Source organism: Cibotium barometz, chromosome 44 (assembly GCF_041138505.1).
Source record: "Cibotium barometz isolate CiBa-2024 chromosome 44, ASM4113850v1, whole genome shotgun sequence".
In the NCBI taxonomy this organism is placed as follows: Eukaryota; Viridiplantae; Streptophyta; class Polypodiopsida; order Cyatheales; family Cibotiaceae; genus Cibotium; species Cibotium barometz.
This window is the reverse complement of record NC_141089.1, coordinates 36,308,774-36,328,189: the sequence shown is the minus strand read 5'-3', so window position 1 is coordinate 36,328,189 and position 19,416 is coordinate 36,308,774. Positions and strand designations below refer to the sequence as shown.

General features: G+C 46.1%; 1 protein-coding gene and 1 pseudogene across 2 annotated transcripts in view; both read left to right on the top strand.

Moving 5' to 3' along the window:
* LOC147613233 (uncharacterized) overlaps positions 1-19,416 on the top strand; it is a 99,168-nt pseudogene that overhangs the window by 30,511 nt on the left and 49,241 nt on the right. The gene's annotated exons all lie outside the window — the stretch shown is intronic.
* On the top strand, positions 4,986-14,512 carry LOC147613234 (uncharacterized). Its single transcript, XM_086782109.1, has 5 exons — positions 4,986-6,571; positions 6,655-6,976; positions 7,099-7,356; positions 13,544-13,843; positions 13,943-14,512. Exons 1-5 carry the CDS (start codon positions 5,577-5,579, stop codon positions 14,510-14,512), a joined length of 2,445 nt encoding a protein of 814 aa, XP_086638235.1. The 5' UTR covers positions 4,986-5,576.

Genomic DNA, 19,416 nt, shown 5'->3' with positions numbered 1-19,416 from the left:
ATCCATATGGATCTCTGCATCATGCAATCTACGGCTCTCATAGGCCACTACATGACCCTCTTGATATAGGACAACCCTTATGCGATTCCCAAAAACATCACATTCCACCGTGAATGGCTTTTGCAAGTCCAGAATGATCAATACAGGCCCACATATGATAGCATCCTTGAGTTGGTAGAAGGCATCCTGCTCATCTTGGGTCCATTTGAAAGTGGCTTTCTTCTTTGTAAGCTCATGTAAGGACGAGGCAATCTTGGCAAAATGCCTTATGAACCTCCTGTAATATGAGCATAATCCATGGCTTACTAGGCAATATATCACATCCATTCAAAGGAGTAATCAAGAAGTGCTCATGATCTAGATAACCCTATATGTGTATGTGCAACTTCTCAATAAGAGGAGTAACTTGCGCCTCTTTGCCAACAAAGGCGGCCTCTGTCCCTCAATTTGGGGTCCCATATCCCCAACCTCTAGGCCCAAGGCGGCTGCTATCTGTGTAGAGATGAAGTTATCCATTGCACAATCATCAAACATAAACAAGGCAGGCTGATCCTTGATTTCCCCCCAAGCTTTGCATACCACCCTCTCTTTGCCATCATGCTCAGTGCTACCTTGCACATCGGGAACGGCATGCACATTGACCTTGGGTTGCTTGTCCTCTTACTTTTGCTTGCGGTTTGGGAATTCCCTAAATATGTGCTCTTTGCTACCACATTTTCGCATATTGCTCCCTTTGCTCGGGAGTCAAGCCAAACTTGTTCTTCTTTACCCCATTGTTCTTGGATGAGGTATTTTCAGCTTTACCTTCCTTTTGGGCTTCCCGAAAGTTCTTTTTAATGGGATCTTTGGTGGTATTTTCGGTGATCCACCAATGTGCGGCTGTCCCCTTCAAGAACATGCTTGCATGGCAGACTTTTGACTTTTTGGTGAAGCCCTCATCACTGAAAGCAATGTCAAATTGTGCCACAAATGCTAGCACCTTAGATGCATCATATTCCCCATGAAAGGCATCAAACTTGACAGACTTATCATCTACCTTAAACTCCTTGAGTTTTTTGGCATGTGACTCATGCTCTTCCCTCTTTCTCTTTCCCTTATCCAACAGAACAGCCCTCTTTGCATGGGCTAAGGTGTTTCATGAGGCACGGCGGCATGTGCTCTATGAACCTGTGGCCTAGATGCATCTGACCTCCTTGGATGATGCAATGTCTCACCACGAGACAACTCAGTGGGCAAATTTTTTCGGCTTGCATGCTGGCCACTCTCACCATGAGATACATGCTTTGAATCCACTCGGCCATCTTGCCTTCCACTGGCACCAACATGCATATACATGTTTCCTCCTGTCCCATGCAGAGTAGATGCATGGCGAGAAGTGACTGACACGTCTTCCTTGTGCACAAAAGATCTCAACCGTTGAGATGCTGGGTGACCATGCTTCAAACGAGGTGGATTCTTGAACATTAACTCCCCATCCTCTCTCTCTTTGAGATCACCCTTTCGGATGAGATAGGAGAGGGCCGACTCCCTTGGCTTCTTGCCCACTTCACGAGCCATGGACTCAAAGGTCATATCCACCATAGCATCAGCTTTCTTTGCTATGTTCTAATGAAAACATGTTGAATTTGAGCTCCATGCCATGGTGGATTATTCCTTGTTCTGTAATATAATACATTCGGATTTCAAAACAGTGTCCCCTCTCGAGAAAGAGAGACGACCAGGCTCTGATACCAATGCCAACCACAACTGGAAAAACAAATGCACAATCTCAGATCACTTAACCTTGATATTAATGAACAACATAAGCAACCACATATTTGAAAATGATAATAGACAACTTGACACCACCAATGGGGTTGGAAAAGGTTGACCCCCCCCCTCAATACAGAATGTATTTCTTGGAGAGTTTGATGATTACAAGTTTCACGGGCTTGAGAGCCAAATTCTCCAAAACATGGAGTGAATACAAATACCAAAACAGTGTATGGGTCCGTGAAGAATTCCGTTGATGAAGACCAATCTCTGGAAATCCTCACCTTTCCTGGGTAGAACACTTGCACAAAACTGGTGTTCCGAGACCGTGCACGAACAGGCACTCCTGTACTAACGCTTGGCAGAGTGCTCAACCACCGGTGACAGGATGGCCGGTTCTTCTAGAGAAACACTCCCAGCTTCAATCCTGGTCTCTTGTCCTGTCCTCTAGCACCTTGGCTCTTGCATCCTCAAGAGTTCCACTAGGAGGAAGAGAGAAAGAACATTTGCAAGAAAAACTCTGCAAAATAGAGTAGAGAGAATTGACTTGCACAGAAATCTTGCTAGACAAGAGAAGAAAAACCTGGTATTACTGTATGAATCGTTGCCATTCCACGTGGAGCTGTATTGTACAGCCAACAAGTTTGTACAAGCTGTTTAGGAACATGTACAGGGCCGGTACGGCTGTATAGGACAGGTTTCGAATTGGTATGGGGCAGGTATATGCTGTGCAGAGCAATAATCCGGTTGCACAGGGTGGGTACAGGCTGTGCAAAATAGGTACATGGTGTACGGAGTAGGTACCAGTAGCGTGTAAGTCATGTACGGCTGGTAAGGGGCTGTACGGGCTGAGGTGCAGGTTGCTGCCTTCGCTTCTATGCGTGCTAGTCCCTGGAGAGAGCTGGTGATGGTCGTTTCCACCTTTCCTCCACGGCGTCCAACTTACATGCCCCCCCCCCCCCCCCCCACCCCGCCTCCTTGTGTGTGATTAATTTACATGGCAAGTTTTGTTATAGGCTTTGTTTACACTAAACTTTCTACAAGTGAACTTTGGGCACTCATGCTTATTATTGTCAATGGCCAATGGTTTAATGAATGTGAACATATAACCTTATAAATACAAAGGTTAGCATAAGTTGTAAATATAACAGTAGAAAATGGGTCAAAAAGGATACTTACCACCTAATTACATGCCACACCAACGCGTCAGCAGACAGGCACACCCACGGTACATTGGTGGGCATCCCCGTCCTGTGCACTGGCACAACATAGTAGGTAGTCACACGAAAACAAGTCACGCGAAAACAAGTCCAACATACAAAGATGGATGCACGTGCACATGCAATGGACGAAATCTCCCTTTCATGAAACTTGTACAAGACATTCTGGTCGGGCACGAATTTGGTGCAATAGAATGTGAAAATCCTGGCCTTCCTATGGAGTGACAATCCCATAGGTAAGACACGATACAAACACGGGTCCTTCCATGGAGTGACAATCCCATCGACAAGATACAGGCTCCTGTCCATGTGACACGATCCTAGTCACACACGGGTGGCACGAGACTGGCTTCCATCCATGTGACACAAAGTAACTGGCCCTCTCACATGAGACACCGGCCTGGCCTCATGTGCACATGGCACAAATCTGGGTGCTCTATGCAGTGACAGTCAGATAGAAGTGGCATCAAAAATGGAGATGCACCAAATGGTGACACCGAATGGACCCACGACGCCAAAGAAAGGCAACCATGGAAAGCATTTGGTAAGTTGAGAAACCAGCATGTGGTTGTTATGATTGACTCGTAACATCATTTCTCAAAATGTTGCCCGAGCTATTGGTCTAATGGAGGAACTTGGAAGACAGATATGTTCACTATTGCTAACACACTTTTTGGGCAACAAGCACAATCCTTTGAGGATTCACATAGGGAGTTACTTGGACCATGTGGACCTTCTCATAGGTCCTACTCAAGGGTGTGATGCGATGCTTGGCATGCCTTGGGTGCGCAAGGTCAAAGGTGTACCTCTCTACGGCCAAGATGAAGACAAACTCAGGATCACTCATAAAGGAAAGAATATTGTTTTAGAAGTAGGAGTTTGAGGAAACTCCATTCCTCTTGTGGTTCATGTACAAATTAAAAAGGCAATGAAAAGTTCCATTTTGCAGTTATTTAGTCTTTGCACAAGAAAGTAAACCTGAAGATAATGTAAATGTTGGGCATATGAACTTTTTGCAGCAATTTAACGATTGTTTTAGTGTGTCTATTCGAGAGAACTCCCACCTGAGAGACTTGAAGATCATAAGATAGATCTCATCCTGGGAAGCTCGCCTCCGAATCAAGCCCCTTACCGTGAGTGCTTCACAACCGGAGGAGATCATGAATCAAGTCAATGAGTTGCTAGAGAAGGACATGGTCCAACCTAGTCACTCTCCTTACTACTCGCCAGTTTTGCTAGTGCAAAAGAAGGATGGTTCTTTTCGCATGTGTGGATTACGAGCCTTGAATAAGGTTACCATAAAGAATAGATACCTTATTCCAAGAATCGATGATATCTTGATCCACTAAGTGGACCTTTAGTTTTCAGTCGGATTGATTTGAAGAGTGGCTATCATCAAGTTTGAATTGCACCAAAGGATATCTCCAAGACAGCATTCCATACCACTTTTGGTCTCTATGAATTCTTGGTCATGTCTGACCAATGCACCAGCTACCTTCAACCGAATGATGGAGCGGATTTTTCACCAACATAGAAGATTTTGTGGAACTTTCTTTCATGACATTATTGTCTTTTCACAAAATGAAGAGGAACATAAGAAGCATTCAACTGTAGTATTTCAAGAGTGAAGAGCACATAAATTGTAGATAAATCCAAAGAAGAGTGAGTTCTTTTTGGAGGAAATCAAAAACTTGGGCACATCATCTGAGCAGGTGTACGGATGATGGATCCGGCCCAGTGTTGCATAGAAACGCGTTTCATACAGTTTCAAAACGTACGAAACGTTGCGAAACGTTTCGTACAGTATGAAACGCGTTTCATACATCATGCAGTTTTTAAAAACCTTAAAAAACGTTTCCTTTCGTGAATCGTACGGCGCAGTTCATTCACGCTTCCCAATGGCGGCCGCCTGGTGAGTTTGCCGATTTGTGTGCCATCCTTCGATTCCTTCCATCGCTTGTGTCGGCACCCTGCTCCTTGGTGTCCTTGGGCCTTGTGGAGGGGTAATGTCATGTTTTGCTTTAAGTTGGTTTTCTCTGCACAACTCACAAAGCAGCACACTTTTTTCTCTTCCATCAATATTTATGGCATATCTTCCACGGTCCACCCTTGCTCTATTGAGATTAGTTTATGTTATGTGTCGCACTTGCAGGGCCAACAATCTGCATTTATCCCCGCCTTGTAGGATGCCTCGAACAGGTGATTCTCTTTGGAACAATGTCACCTTCGAGTCTAGATATGGTGGCTCGCCGCTCAGGCTCCGGAAAGTGGAAATGCAACTTTTGTGCTGATAAGCACCATGGCAGTGTCACCAAGTTGAAGGCACATTTGTCACAAACAAAGGGTTTCGGCATTGGGCCATGTAAGCATGTGCCACAAGAAATCTATGATAGCCTCAAGGCTTGGAAGGCCATGCAGCTAGGTATCCCCCTTGAGGATATCCCCAATCTAGGAGAGCCTGAAGCACGTCAAAGTGTCTCCAAGAGGACTCGCAGTATCAGAGAGGAAGATACCAGTGGTGAGGTTGCAGGTGGTTCTAGCTCGGCACCTCGAGCCAAAAGAACTAGTCTTCCAGTGTTCAAGAAAGGACATGTATAGGCAGGGATGCAAAAGGCTGCCATGAAAGAGGCAACGAGGGAGTTGATGAAGTTGTTTATTCAATGTGGATTATCCTTCCACATTGTCAGGACTCCTCGATGGAAGAAGGCAATGAGAGCTATCTCCCGCATTGGGTGTGAGTGGGATGGCCCCTCATACGAGACATTGCGCACTACTGAGCTTCGCAAGGAGCAACTGGCTGTGGAGATGGAGATGGAGCCTCTCAAGGCCACTTGGGCAAAGTATGGTTGTACTTTGCTTTGTGATGGATGGACAGATGCGCGGAAGAGAAATGTGTACAACATTCTTGTGTCCTCCTGCAAAGGCACAATGTTCATTCGTGCCATAGATGCATCGGTGCTAGGGATAGTGGTTACAGGGGAGTTCATTATGTCCCACATGCGCCAGGAAATCAATGAAATTGGGCCTGATAACATTGTGCAGGTGATCACGGACAATGGGTCCAATTGTGTATCCATGGGCAGGATGTTAGAGGACTTCCCCAAGATTGTGTGGACACCTTGTGCAGCACACAGCCTTGACTTGATGATTGAGGATGTGGGGAAGCTTGATTGGGTGAGCCATGTATTTTCAGCTGCAGCTACCATGGTGAACTTTGTCACAAAGAGGCCAAAGGTTTTGAGCATGTACAGGGCCAATAGTGATCTTGAGCTTCTAAAGCCCTCCAAAACTCGGTTTGCATATATGTTTATTGTGGTGGAGAGACTAGTGAGAGTGCGACATGGCTTATTACGCACTGTTGTGTGTCGTGAATGGACAGCATGGGAGGACAAGGATGAGTCCAAGTCTATAGCATTCTCTCGTATGGTCATGAGAGATACTTGGTGGCAGGATGCAGAGGGACTTGTGAAGGCACTTCAGCCCATGTATAGTGTCCTTCGGCTCACAGACATGGAGGGAAGTACCATTGGGCTGCTTTATGAGTTCATGGACAGAATTGGTGAAGCTCTCAATGATTTCACTACCTTGTCGCGTGACAGGTGCTCACCCTTGGGCTTTAACTTTAGTCTTTGAGTTATTTTATAAATCTTGATCTCTTATGTATGTCACATGTTACATGTAGAGTTCAAGATATTAAGGAGATCTGGAATCGGCGTTGGGATTGGTTTCATAGGCCAATCCATGCTGTTGCTCACATTTTGCATCCCCTTTGGAGGAATGAGGAGCAATACCTCAATGAGGAGCTAGAGTCAGGATGGATCGAGTACATTACCAAGTTGGTGGGAGTGGGAGGTGATATACAGCTGATGAGAAAGCTCGAGGATGAGCTTCTCATTTACCGCAACGGTAGCCATATGTTTGGGCGAGCTACTGCATTGCTCAGGGAGACACAGTTGGAGCCAGTGTCTTGGTGGGAGAAATACGGTATTGGGACACCCAACTTGGTAAGGTTTCTTGATTCTTGAATCTTGTATCTTTGTCTCGTGAGTCCTACTCTTTCAAAATCTACATTCAAATGCTACTCTCTTTTTGACTCTAACTTAACATTCTTTTTTGTACAATGTAGAGACGGATTGCATTGAGAGTTCTCTCCCAGGATTGCAGTTCAGGGCCTTGTGAGAGAAACTGGAGTACATGGGCTCTTTTTCACACGAAAAAGAGAAATAGACTCTCCTCAGCACAATTGGAGAGGCTTGTCTTTTGTCATTGCAATCTCCGATTGCTAGAACAAAAGGGTCATCCCATTGAGCCTCGCCAAGTGAATCCAAATAAGATTGATATCATGAAGTGCAAGGAGATGTTAGAAGTCATCTCCTGTCTATTTGTATACACTAGGGCCTCTGTTGTGGGTGTGCCCGCCCGTATATCATTTTTCCACACTCCCCGTATTTTTTCCCTATTTTCCCCATTTTTTCCTAGTGGCTGGAGGGCTGCCAGGTGATGCCAGGAGCATCCCAATGCTGGCCGACTGGACTTTCCTCAGTCGTGTGCATCTGGGCTGCTGGCCGACCTATTCTGACTAGGCGTAGGCATCTGTAGCTGGCCGACTGCTATTTTCAGCAGTCGTGGGCATTTTTCACAGTCGTGGGCACCTTCTGGAGCTGGCAGACTGCTCACATGGAGATGTACATATTGCCCCTCAGCCCCCACCACTTTCTCATTCAGTTTTTCGGGATCTTGTGTATAGAGAAGAGTTTACACACCTATCTCTCTGTGTTTCTTGTGCTGATTATTTTCTGCAGTCTACTTGCTCTTGTCTACCCAAGTTTGGTTGTCATTTCCACTGCATATTCTGACATGGTATCAGAGCCCTAGGCTCTAGGAGATCTTGGGCGTTTTTCTGAGCAAGAGGGGGAGCAACAGGTTGCTGATCGGTGGACTGTTCCGGGCTGAACGGGAAGAGAAGGTGCAAGAGGAAGGCGGGCAAAGGGGCTGGACAGCCACTTGCATATTTTCAGATTTTCAGATTTTTCCCACCCACCCACCCTTTCAGGTTACTCTCCGAGATGGCAGATTTACTCGAGATGGCTGAGAAGCACGTAAAGATTCCGACTCTCCCCACGTTCCCAGTGGATCGGCAGTTGGACGGGTCCAATTACGGCATCTGGAAGGTCATGATGGAGTCAGTTTTGGAGTCATATGATCTTGCTGATTTTATTATCAAAGGGGTGCCACGGCCGGAAGCTGAGGAAGGGGAGTTATTATCGACGAGGAAGGACCGCGAGGCACAGGTACACATGTGGGACCGTGTCAACGCCAGGTATTCCTCAATTGCACACCACAGGTGATCAACCATGTGAAGCACATGACGCTGGCGAGAGGCATATGGGAGCACTTGGCTTCTTTGTACAACAGGGTGTCACCCATGAAGTGGATATCCTTGGAAGTGCAGATGCGGGTTATGAACCCTGCAAAGTCTTTGACGATGCGGGAACACATTAACAAGCTGCAGGCCCTTCAGCAGGAAGTCCTTCAAGCTGGGAAAGAGATATCATCCGAAGACATGGCCATCACGTTACTTTCCCACTTGCCTGGTGAGTATTCCGCTTTCTATTCCTCGTTGATCACTAGTGGCAAGCTCAGCACCATTACTTGGGAGGAGCTTGTGCCAATGGTCTTGGACCAGGAGGAACGTTTCACGAACCCTCCTCAGGGCGGAGGTTCGGAGGCCTTAACTGGCCAACGGTCGAAAGGCCGTAATACCAACAAGGGTAAAGGGAAGGCTTCAACGGAGAAGTCTTCCGAGAAGAAACCTGATCCAGAACGAGAGAAGCTGAAGGCCGAAAGATCGTGTAATGATTGTGGCGAGAAAGGCCACTACTGGAGGAAGTGCCCTAAGCGGACAGGGAAGAGTGCTGATTCCTCAGCCTCAGCTGCGAAGACTCCGGCATTTGTGCACTTGGAGATGGTGGACTCCGATGCTTCATCATCTTCGAGCGAGGAGGCAGTTGGCTTCACCGCAAAGGATACCCGGGAATGGATTCTCGACAGTGGTGCTTCCAGGCACATGACTCCATCCCGTGACTTCTTTCTGGATCTGAAACGGCAGTCAGGTCGTATCTTTATTGGCGATAACTCCACTATTCCGATTCATAGTGAGGGCCGGATGGAGATTATTCCCGACGGCAAGGGGGGCAAGCATGCTTCCCGTGTTCTTTATGTCCCTGCTCTGGGCTTTCATCTTCTGTCAGTGCATGAGGTATGCAAGACTGGCTTTCGGGTGGAATTTGAGGAGCATTCAATTGCTCTAAGGGACCGTGAGACAGGCAAAGTTGTTTGGGAAGGTGGTGTGGAGAATGGCATCTACAAGCTCTCTGCACTCTCCTCACTGACAGGCTCCTAGGTCGGAGATTTGTGGCACTTTCGTTTTGGCCGCTTAAATGTGGATGCTTTGCGGCGCGCCTTCCGGGACCAGATGGTGGTTGGCTTGCCAGATGTTGGTAGTAGGCAAGGACGCTGCAGTTCTTGCATACGTGGTAAGCAGTACAGGGAATCCTTTCCGAAGCAGGCTTCCAGGCGGGCTTTGAAACCTTTGGAGTTGATTCACACTGACTTGTGTGGACCACAGCAGATACCATCCTTGGGAGGATCTCTCTACTTCATGCTGCTTGTTGATGATTGTACCAGATCCACGTGGGTCTACTTTCTTTCACAGAAGGACCAGGCTTTTGCTCGGTTCAAGGATTGGCACGTGATGGTGGAGAAAGAGTCTGGATTTTAGGTCAAGACTCTCAGGGCTGACAAAGGAGGTGAATTTTCCTCGACTGTATTTTTCCGGTTTTGTGCAGATCATGGCATCAAGAGGGAATTGGCCAATACCGGATCGCCTTCAGAGAATGGAGTTGTTGAACGTAAGAACAGGACTGTGGTGGAGATGGCGAGGACTATGCTGGAGCATCGTGATCTTCCTCGTCCACTTTGGGGTGAGGCTGTGGCAACAGCTGTCCATACCATTAACCGCTCTCCGACGACTTCTGTACCCCATATGACTCCATTTGAGGCATATTTTGGCAGGAAACCCGATGTCCCGCACTTCCGTGTCTTTGGGAGTGACGCGTATGTACATATTCCGAAGAAGCAGAGGGGGAAGCTTGACTCCAAGTCCCGCAAGCTGGTATTTGTGGGGTATAACTCTCTTTCCAAGGGATACAGGTTGTATGATCCAGAGAGGAACGAGATTGTTGTCAGCCGGGATGTGGTCTTTGACGAGCATGTTCCAGCATCCACTGTCAAGGAGCCGCCACTTCTTGGAGATCCAGAGGAGTCTGATGATGATTCCCAGTATACCACTCCAGTTGATCCACCCCAGTCATCACAGGAGGTTGAGCCCGCAGCTGGAGTTGAGCCCCCGCGATCACAGGAGGCTCCACGATCTGTTCGAGTACCTAGGTGGTTGTTGGACACCCTTCGGGAGTCAGGTGTCACGGAGCTACCCTTCGAGTGGACCACAGAGGACGGCCCTCGAAGATCACATCGAGTCCGAGATAAAAGCAACACGGCGGATTCTTCAGGTGAACTATGCTCTGATGTCTCGTATCATGCGGGATAAAGAGCCCACTTCCGTAAAGGAAGCCCTTTCACAGGATACTCGGAGGGAAGCCATGCAGGTGAAACTTGATGCCATCGAGAAGAACAACACTTGGGAGTTGGTACCGAGGCCGTCGAAGCGGTTAGTCATTGGTGTCAAGTGGGTCTTTAAGACCAAGTACGCGTCTGATGGGTCGGTGGACAAACACAAAGCCAGGCTTGTGGCTAAGGGTTATGCTCAGCGGCCAGGCATCGACTACGAGGATACCTTTGCACCGACAGCGTGGATGACCATGATTCGGACCGTTCTAGCCCTTGCTTCTTCTCAGAGGTGGCCCGTGTACCAGATGGATGTAAAATCGGCGTTCCTTAATGGTGACTTGCAGGAGGAGGTGTACGTTGAGCAGTCTCCAGGCTTTATTGTTCTAGGATCGGAAGGGATGGTTTACAGGTTACGTAAGGCCTTGTATGGTCTTAAGGAGGCGCCGAGGGCTTGGAATCAAAAGATTGATTCCTTCTTTATTCGGACTGGATTTCAGAGATCGGTTGCAGATCCGAACCTGTATCTCTTTCGGGAACGCGGCATGGTCACACTCATCATCCTTTATGTGGATGATCTCATTCTCACCGGCGGTCATGTGGAGCACATCGGAGTGACGAAGGCTGCCTTGTCAAAGGAGTTTGAGATGACCGATTTAGGCTTACTCCACTTCTTCTTGGGATTGGAGATCTGGCAGACCCAGAGGGGGTTTTTCGTCTCTCAGCAGCGGTATGTTCATGAGTTGCTTGAGGCCTTTGGGATGGAGAACTGCAAGCCTATTACTTCGCCGATGGACCCGAACACAAAGTTAACCGTTACAGATCCTTGTGAGCCAGTTGATGCCTCGCAGTACCGGAAGTTGGTTGGTTCATTGATCTGGTTGCTGAACACCAGATTGGACTTGAGCTTCTCCGTGGGACTGTTGAGCTCTTTTATGCAGACACCATTGAAGACTCATTGGGACGCAGGATTGCGGATCTTGCGGTATCTGCAGAGTACGAAGGATCTGGGACTCTTTTACACAGGAGGGAATGGAGTCAAGCTCCAAGGTTGGAGTGACTCAGATTGGGGAGGAGATCCAGACACGAGGAGGTCTACTTCAGGATACACTTTTACCCTCGGCTCAGGAGCAGTTTCTTGGAGCAGCAAGAAGCAGCCAACTATTGCTCTTTCTTCGACAGAGGTAGAGTATCGGGCTGCTTGTGGTGCTGCCTGTGAGGTTGTATGGCTGCGGAGGTTGCTAGGCGAGATGGGGTTTCCACAGAGGGAGCCCACAGTCATCCAGTGTGATAACCAGAGTTGTATAGCTATTGCTCGGAACCCGGTTTTCCATGCCAGGACCAAGCATATAGAGATATAGTATCACTTTGTACGTGAGAAGATCTTGGCGGGTGACATCTTGCTACTTTATTGTTCGACGGAGGACAATGCGGCGGACCTCTTCACGAAGTCTCTACCTAAGGCTACGCTCAGGCGGCACTCCAGCTCCTTGGGGTTGGTTACACAGCCAGGAGCTGAGAGGGGGTGTTAGAAGTCATCTCCTGTCTATTTGTATACACCAGGGCCTCTGTTGTGGGTGCGCCCGCCCGTATATCATTTTTCCACACTCCCCGTATTTTTTCCCTATTTTTCCCATTTTTTCCTAGTGGCTGGAGGGTTGCCAGGTGATGCCAGGAGCATCCCAATGCTGGCCGACTGGACTTTCCTCAGTCGTGTGCATCTGGGCTGCTGGCTGACCTGTTCTGACTAGGCGTAGGCATCTGTAGCTGGCCGACTGCTATTTTCAGCAGTCGTGGGCATTTTTCACAGTCGTGGGCACCTTCTGGAGCTGGCCACTGCTCACATGGAGATGTATATATTGCCCCTCAGCCCCCATCACTTTCTCATTCAGTTTTTCGGGATCTTGTGTATAGAGAAGAGTTTACACACCTATCTCTCTGTGTTTCTTGTGCTGATTGCAGTCTACTTGCTCTTGTCTACCCAAGTTTGGTTGTCATTTCCGCTGCATATTCTGACAGGAGATTCCTGACATTCCTCAGGAGGAGAGAGACATCTATTCTATGCTCTATGAGGAGATCATGGCTCCGGCTCGCACTACACGATCTTCTCGAGAGGCTAGTACTAGTGGTGCACCTGCACCTCTAGAGGATGAGGCCTTTGAGGACTCGGCTACCGGCAGTGACCTTGAGAGTGAGGCTGCAGAGGTAGAAGATGCAGATGAGGATGAGCATGAGGATGCAGATAGTAGCTAGCAGCTGCCAGTATCATTTTATTTGGACATGTTATTTAGTTTGAACTTTGGACATGTTATTTATTTTGATCTTGGATTTTGAGTCATGACTCATCACCCACGTGGTGATGCTTTTGATTTTTGTTTAGTCATCAGTGATCACCCACGTGATTTGTGATATCATCATATCTTACATGTATTTTGTTTTTATTGAAATGAATTCAATGTGGTCTCTTATAAGTTATGTCAACAGTTTTTTCTTTTGTATATTTCAAGTAAAAAATATACATGTTTTTTCTGTTTTGTATGAAACCTTTTTGTACCTGTTTCTTACCTTTTGTGAAACGTTTCAAAACGTATGAAACCCATTTCATACCTGCCGTTTCTGAAACGCCTGGCAACTATGATCCGGCCAAAGTCAAGGCCATTGTGGAGTAGCTGATTTGGAAAGGTGTCCATGAAGTGAGAAGCTTCCTTGGACTTTGCTCATACTATCGGCAGTATGTGTGCTATTTTGCACACATTGCTACACCTTTGCATGACTTATGCAAGAAGAGAGCTGTTTTTAGCTAGACTCAAAGGGAGGAGGCAGCTTTCAAAAGGCTGAAAGACGAAGCCATCAAACATATTGTTTTGCATCTGCCATATTTAAATAAAGATTTTGTGGTACATTGTGATGCTTCAGATGTAGGCATAGGTGTTGTTTTGACGCAGGAAGGAAGACCGATTGCCTATGAAAGCCGGAAGCTACATGAAGGTGAGAAGTACTACTCCACCTATCAAAAGGAATTGCATGCAGTGGTCCATGCCTTGACCATCTGGAAGCATTATCTCTTGGGCACTACTTTTGTGGTCAAGACCGATCACCAAAGTTTGAAGTGCTTTCTTACCGAGAAGAAGTTGTCACCTATGCAGATGAGATGGGCAAACTTCTTGTCCATCTTTCACTTCACAATGGAGGGCATGAAGGGCAAAGACAACCTGGTGGCCAATTTTTTGTCTAGAAGACCTGAAGTTGGTGCCATCACTATATGATACCACACCGACTTCATAGTAATGCATGATTTATATGCTAGAGATGCAGATTTTACCCAGGTATGGCACTGTTTATAGCAAGGAAACATTAAGATACCTTTCTCAATAAAAGGAGGTTTCTTAATGATGAAGTATCAGCTTTGCATGGTGAAGGGTATAAGGCAAAGGGTCATGGAGGAATGCCATGCACCTCCTTTTGCTGGACATAGGGGTATTCTTCCTACCACACAAATGTTAGAAAGATATTTCTATTGGCCTTCTATAAGGAAGGACATTGAGGCATTTGTTCGTGAATGCATCACATGCCAAAAGGTGAAGCTTGATCGAGGCAGGTCACAAGGCTTATTACAGCCTTTGCCTATTCCAGAAAAACCATGGGAAAGTATTGCCATGGACTTCATCATAGGATTGCCGAAGACTCCAAAGGGGAATAATGCCATGTGGACAATTCTGGATAGATTTAGTAAAATGGCTCACTTTGATCCAGTGAAGAAGACAGTGGGGGCTGAACAGATGGCTACTACGTATTTGGCCCAAATTTTCAAGCATCATGGACTTACAAAGACCATAGTGGGAGATAGAGATCCAAGGACTACTAGCTTGTTTTGGAGAGCGCTCTTTGAGAATGAAAAGCGCCATTTGAAGTAGTCTATGGATAGCCGCATTTGCTGCCCATAATGCAAACCAAAGAGAAGATCTTTCGAGCTGATAAGTTTGTTGAAGACATGGACTAGGTGCTGACTCAAGTGCACCACACCATAGAGAGATCTCAAGCCAAATAGAAGAAAGCTGCCAACAAACATAGAAGAGACACTGATTGTAAAGAAGGTTAGTGGTTGCTTCTCAAGTTTGACAAGCATGCTTGAAGAAGAAGAAAGGGAAAGAGAGTCAATTTATTAAACTCTCAAATAGGTACTATGGACCATTCAAAATCAAACAAATGATTAATGATTGAGTTGTTTGTCTTGAATTGCCCTCTCATTGGCAAATTCATAACACTTTTCATGTAAGTTTATTAAAGTCATATCATGGAGAGGTGCCTACTCCTCCAGTCATGGAAGATCCACTTGAAGTACATGAGCAGACTATTGAGGTATTACAACGTGAACAAATTGTCTATCATAAGGAAAGGAAAGGACCCGAAGGAAAGCTTATCAGGAAGTTCGTGGTAAAGCTCAAGAACTAACCATCCTTGGATGTTTAGTGGATGGATCCAGAAGACCTTGAAGATTATCTAGAGGTATTGAACCCTTATCTGGATGCCTTTCAGTTGAGGACAACTCCAATATAGGGGGGAGGTATGTCACGCACCTGTGTTTGTGAGAAACCCTAACCATGTATATGGAATCTTGTATCAAGAATCTTGAAGATAAATACAACTTGGACATGTTGTCTGACCTAGCACGACATGCTTCATGATTAGACATGAGTTCTTATTCCAAAGGAACCCATGAATGGACATGCTTCCATCCCTAAGTGGGGAAGTATGATTGGACATGCTTCCATCTCTAAGTGGGGAAGCATGAATGGCCATGGACATACTTCCATCCCTAAGTGGGGAAGTGTGATTAGACATGCTTCATAAAGCATGATGGACTATGCACTCTTACCTTTATGGAGGAGGGTATAGATGGATACAAAGTGTATTGAACGGATGGTATTCACCTTAGGCACATGCACATTAAGTTGTTTTATGAACTTGCATCAAATGCCGTTTTGGGAATGTGTGAACATGCAGGCATTCATTCTTAAGCATCAAATGTTTGTATGTTATTGGTTGTTGATCTAGCTACTTGTATTTTGCAGGAGGTTAAGTATTCTTATCACCTAACAACTTTTAATTTCAACAAATTTTAAAGATATACAAACTTTTAGGATCTAAATCTGATTTAAGGGCTTTCTCTTCATCTTTTGGAAAAACGGAGGTTGGAATCAAAATTAGAACAGTCAAAAATTCCCAAGACAAAACTGATGATGTGGCAACGAATCTGCTTGTCCATGCCAGCTCAGTAACTTTCCCTTTAGCTGAATATGCAAACTCATTTTAGAAGTTTAGTTATCAGCATCTCTTTCTATTTTTTGAAGGGGGAAAGTTACTTGTGAAGAACCATGACTTTATTTAAAAAAAAGAAGATTAGACCATCTCTTTCTATTTTGAGGAGAGAACTATTAAGAAAGTTTCTCATGCACATTCATTAATCCCATCTCTTTCCCTTTTCAAAAGGGAGATGCACTTTTAGCAACCATCTCTTTCTATTTTCAAGAGGGAGATGCACTTTTAGACTATCTCTTTCTATTTTTGAAAAGGAGGAAAGAACTTCACTATAAAAAGACGCTAGCTATCCTCATTATACACATGTGAGAGGAGAGGCAAGAACTTCATAATCATTTTGTGGGGGAGAGAAACAATAGTTAGAGCTTGAGAGCAAGAAGACAAGGAGGCTAAAGCTACTCTATCAAATGTGGAGATTGTCTTGCAAAAAAGAAGACCATCACTTCATGGTGGAGGTGCTGCCCAATTGTATGTAAGCAAGTGTTTCAAAGCCCTTGAAGAAAAGCTAGCTGAATTCTTCTTCGAAGGACTACACTCTTGTGTGCATCCAAAACACAGAGAAGACAGCCAGTTGTGTGACCCATTGGAAGGCCATTGGGGTGGCACATAGATAGGTGAGTTTCTCCAACTCGTGCGTATATGGTAAGCCATTATGTACAAATTAGGAGATTCCAAATCATTTGTTTTCAATCTTGTTTGATGGTGATACCATGCTGATTTTAATCAGCCAATACACTTTGTAAAAAATGCTGGAGGAATAATTTGTATTCCTGCGAAGGGGCCCGGCTGTTCCGGGTCTATGTTGTGTCGGTTTTCTCTCTTCCATTCTCTTCTCTCTCTCTCTCAAGTGATTGCTGAAAATTTTTGAGTGGTTTGCTTCAAAATTCAGGAGTGATTAAAGTTGGTGAAGTGTGACCAGTGATTAGCAGTGAATACTTTGTTACGCAATTGCGGTGGGCTTCAGAGACGTAGTTCTTGGAGTTGGGTCTCTTGGGCAGAAAGAAAGGTGCTCATGGCCTCAGCGAATAGGAAGAGATAAGGTGCTAGAGGGCACTCTTGATGGACCGAGTGTGAAAGCGAAAATCTGTCACCTCTAGCATGCTGAATAAGAACTTGGCCATGAGAAGCCGAGTAGAGTCCCGATGCACCTCAGACCCACTTTGGGAAACCCATCCTGCACATCTCCCCTCCAAAAAGCCCCAGTGATTTTTGTCATAGGCTTTCTGAAAATCAAGGAGCACAATTACATCGCGCTACTGCATCCTAGCTGACGCGGTCACCTCCCAGAAGGTGAAGATGTTGTCCAGAATACTTTGATCCTGAACGAAACAGGTTTGTGTACCATGAATCAAGTTGGGGAGAAAGGGTTGCAGTTTCCAGGTGAAGGCCTTGGCGAGAATTTTGAGGCTGTCCCTAGGGGGGTGATGGGTCTCCACTGTCGAATCTCCAATTTGTCACCATTCTCCTTGGGAATCAAGTGGATCAAACCCTTTGAGAACCTCTCCGGCATGGCTCTTGTAACCATTATCTCGTTGAAGGCAGCCCTGAGGCCACCTTCGAGCAATCTCAAAGAAATCTCCAGTGACCTTGTCTCCGCGTGCGTCCGAAAAGCGGCACTGGCATGGTATCTGTACTCCACCTGTCAGTCCTCTATGGCTCTGAGCTCTGTATGGGCGGTAGGGAGCTGACTCTTCAATCCATGGGCTATGTGGTGCACTCTCCTGAAGTTGCTATAGAAAGGCAAGACCCTTGCGAAGACTCCTCTCCTACTGACGGAAGCTGCCAATTTGCTCTGTGCTGCCTCCTATAAAAGATAACTAATCTCGCTGGGGCTTGCATCTAGGGCTCTTGCGGCTTCTCCTCAGTGAAAATCAAGCCTCTCCCAAATCTCTTCTATCTTGCAGATCTTTGGGTCCTGAATGAGGCTATTTCGAGTCGAGGTACTCACATGTCTGGCCTGTCTCCAGGGGTCATCGAGGGAGAGAATAACCGGTGTGTGGTCGGAAAAAGTAGTGCCACCAAAATACCAATCATGCCTCCACAGCCACAAGCCCACTTGTCAACATAGAACCGATTGAGTGTGGATAAGTTAGGGCCGGTATTCCTCTTGTCAGATCCGGAGAAACACAGACTCCCGGGACTTTGTCCGAACTCTGGAAGATGCCAAGGGTCCGGTCCATTGAGAGCCAAAATCAAGTCCTCCCATGCCAAGTACTCTTTACCTGATATAGTAGCCATGCTACCTCCGAATCTGTCATTGATCGACTCTAGCATGTTAAAAAGTCCCCACCCATACACCAGAAATTTGCCTGTGGCAAGGACGACGGATTGTATTCCAGAAGATGGCTCTTCCTGCTGCCACGTTGCTTAGACATTCAAGAAGCCTATACAGTCCTCTCCTCTCCTGATGGTCACCCACTGAGCCCGTCCAGTGACAATGGTGCCTGAGTTGACCACTGCCAGCAGAAGCTGCTCACTGACGGAAATGCATACTCCACCCTATGTCCCAAAAGGGCCAAAAGAGTAGGACCACAAGGTGTGACTCCTACCCTGCAAGATCTTCCCGCAGCAGCGGGTCCGTCCCTCTGAAAACTGGTGCTCCTGTAAGAAGAGGATATCAATGGGTCCACCAACTGTTGCTCTGTGGTGTCCTTAGAGAAGCACTGTCGGCCCCCAACCCTTGGATGTTCCATGAGACAATCCGCATAGCTAAGAGCGATATGATTTTTCTTTTCAAGCCTTGATGATTGGAAAAAACGTCCAATGCCATTGATACTCGGGGCAGGTAGCTGATTGTTCTCTGGTCTTATTATACGAATCTTTTACAGAGATCTTTTGAAATTCCCAGCCAATGGAGAGGATCGGTCCTGACTGAGCCCTAGGAAGCAGCGTGAACAGCAGAAATTGATTAAGATCAGTCCACGGGTTCCTACAGTAGTATTTTCTCAGTAGTTTGGAGAGGACTACATAAAAGTTACTTGCTTTGTCCACAGCCCTAGATCTTTGAGAACTGAGGAGTTTAGAAAGCAGTGCAGTTTTTAGCAAATCTAGAAGAATCAGTAGAATAGGTGCATGTATAGCTTGCGATTACTTCTCAGGATCTCTGAAAGGTCCTGAGCCTGTAGGCACAACTAGTGCTCGTTGGTTTGATCCACAATACAGATCCATATCATGAAAGATAAAAGTAAGTTAAAATAAGTCCATTCAATGGTGAAAGGAGCCCACATATTAGATGGCTCTTCATTAAGTAATTTATGTGTCACGTGCAATATCTTTTGGCTAACTTAAGAACTTGTTTTGAAATGTTTGTGAGGCCCCCTTTCATGAGGAGCACTCAAACATCTTGATGATGTAGTTTTGGTGATCAAGATGTACTTTTGTTGCAGTCAAGCACCTTGATGATGATCTCTTCCTTCAAAGATTCGTAGGAATCTTGATAGTAAGCATTTAAAGCTACATTTGACAAGGAAGTAATTGTCATTCATAACATGAGCCGCAT

Bases quoted from the DNA above. Each gene is read 5' to 3' on its own strand.
- LOC147613234 (XM_086782109.1), top strand. From the start codon at position 5,577: ATGCAAAAGGCTGCCATGAAAGAGGCAACGAGGGAGTTGATGAAGTTG. The intron at 6,572-6,654 runs GTGCTCACCCTT...TGTTACATGTAG, and splicing joins ACTACCTTGTCGCGTGACAG to AGTTCAAGATATTAAGGAGA. The intron at 7,357-13,543 runs GTATACACTAGG...GTTTTGACGCAG, and splicing joins AAGTCATCTCCTGTCTATTT to GAAGGAAGACCGATTGCCTA.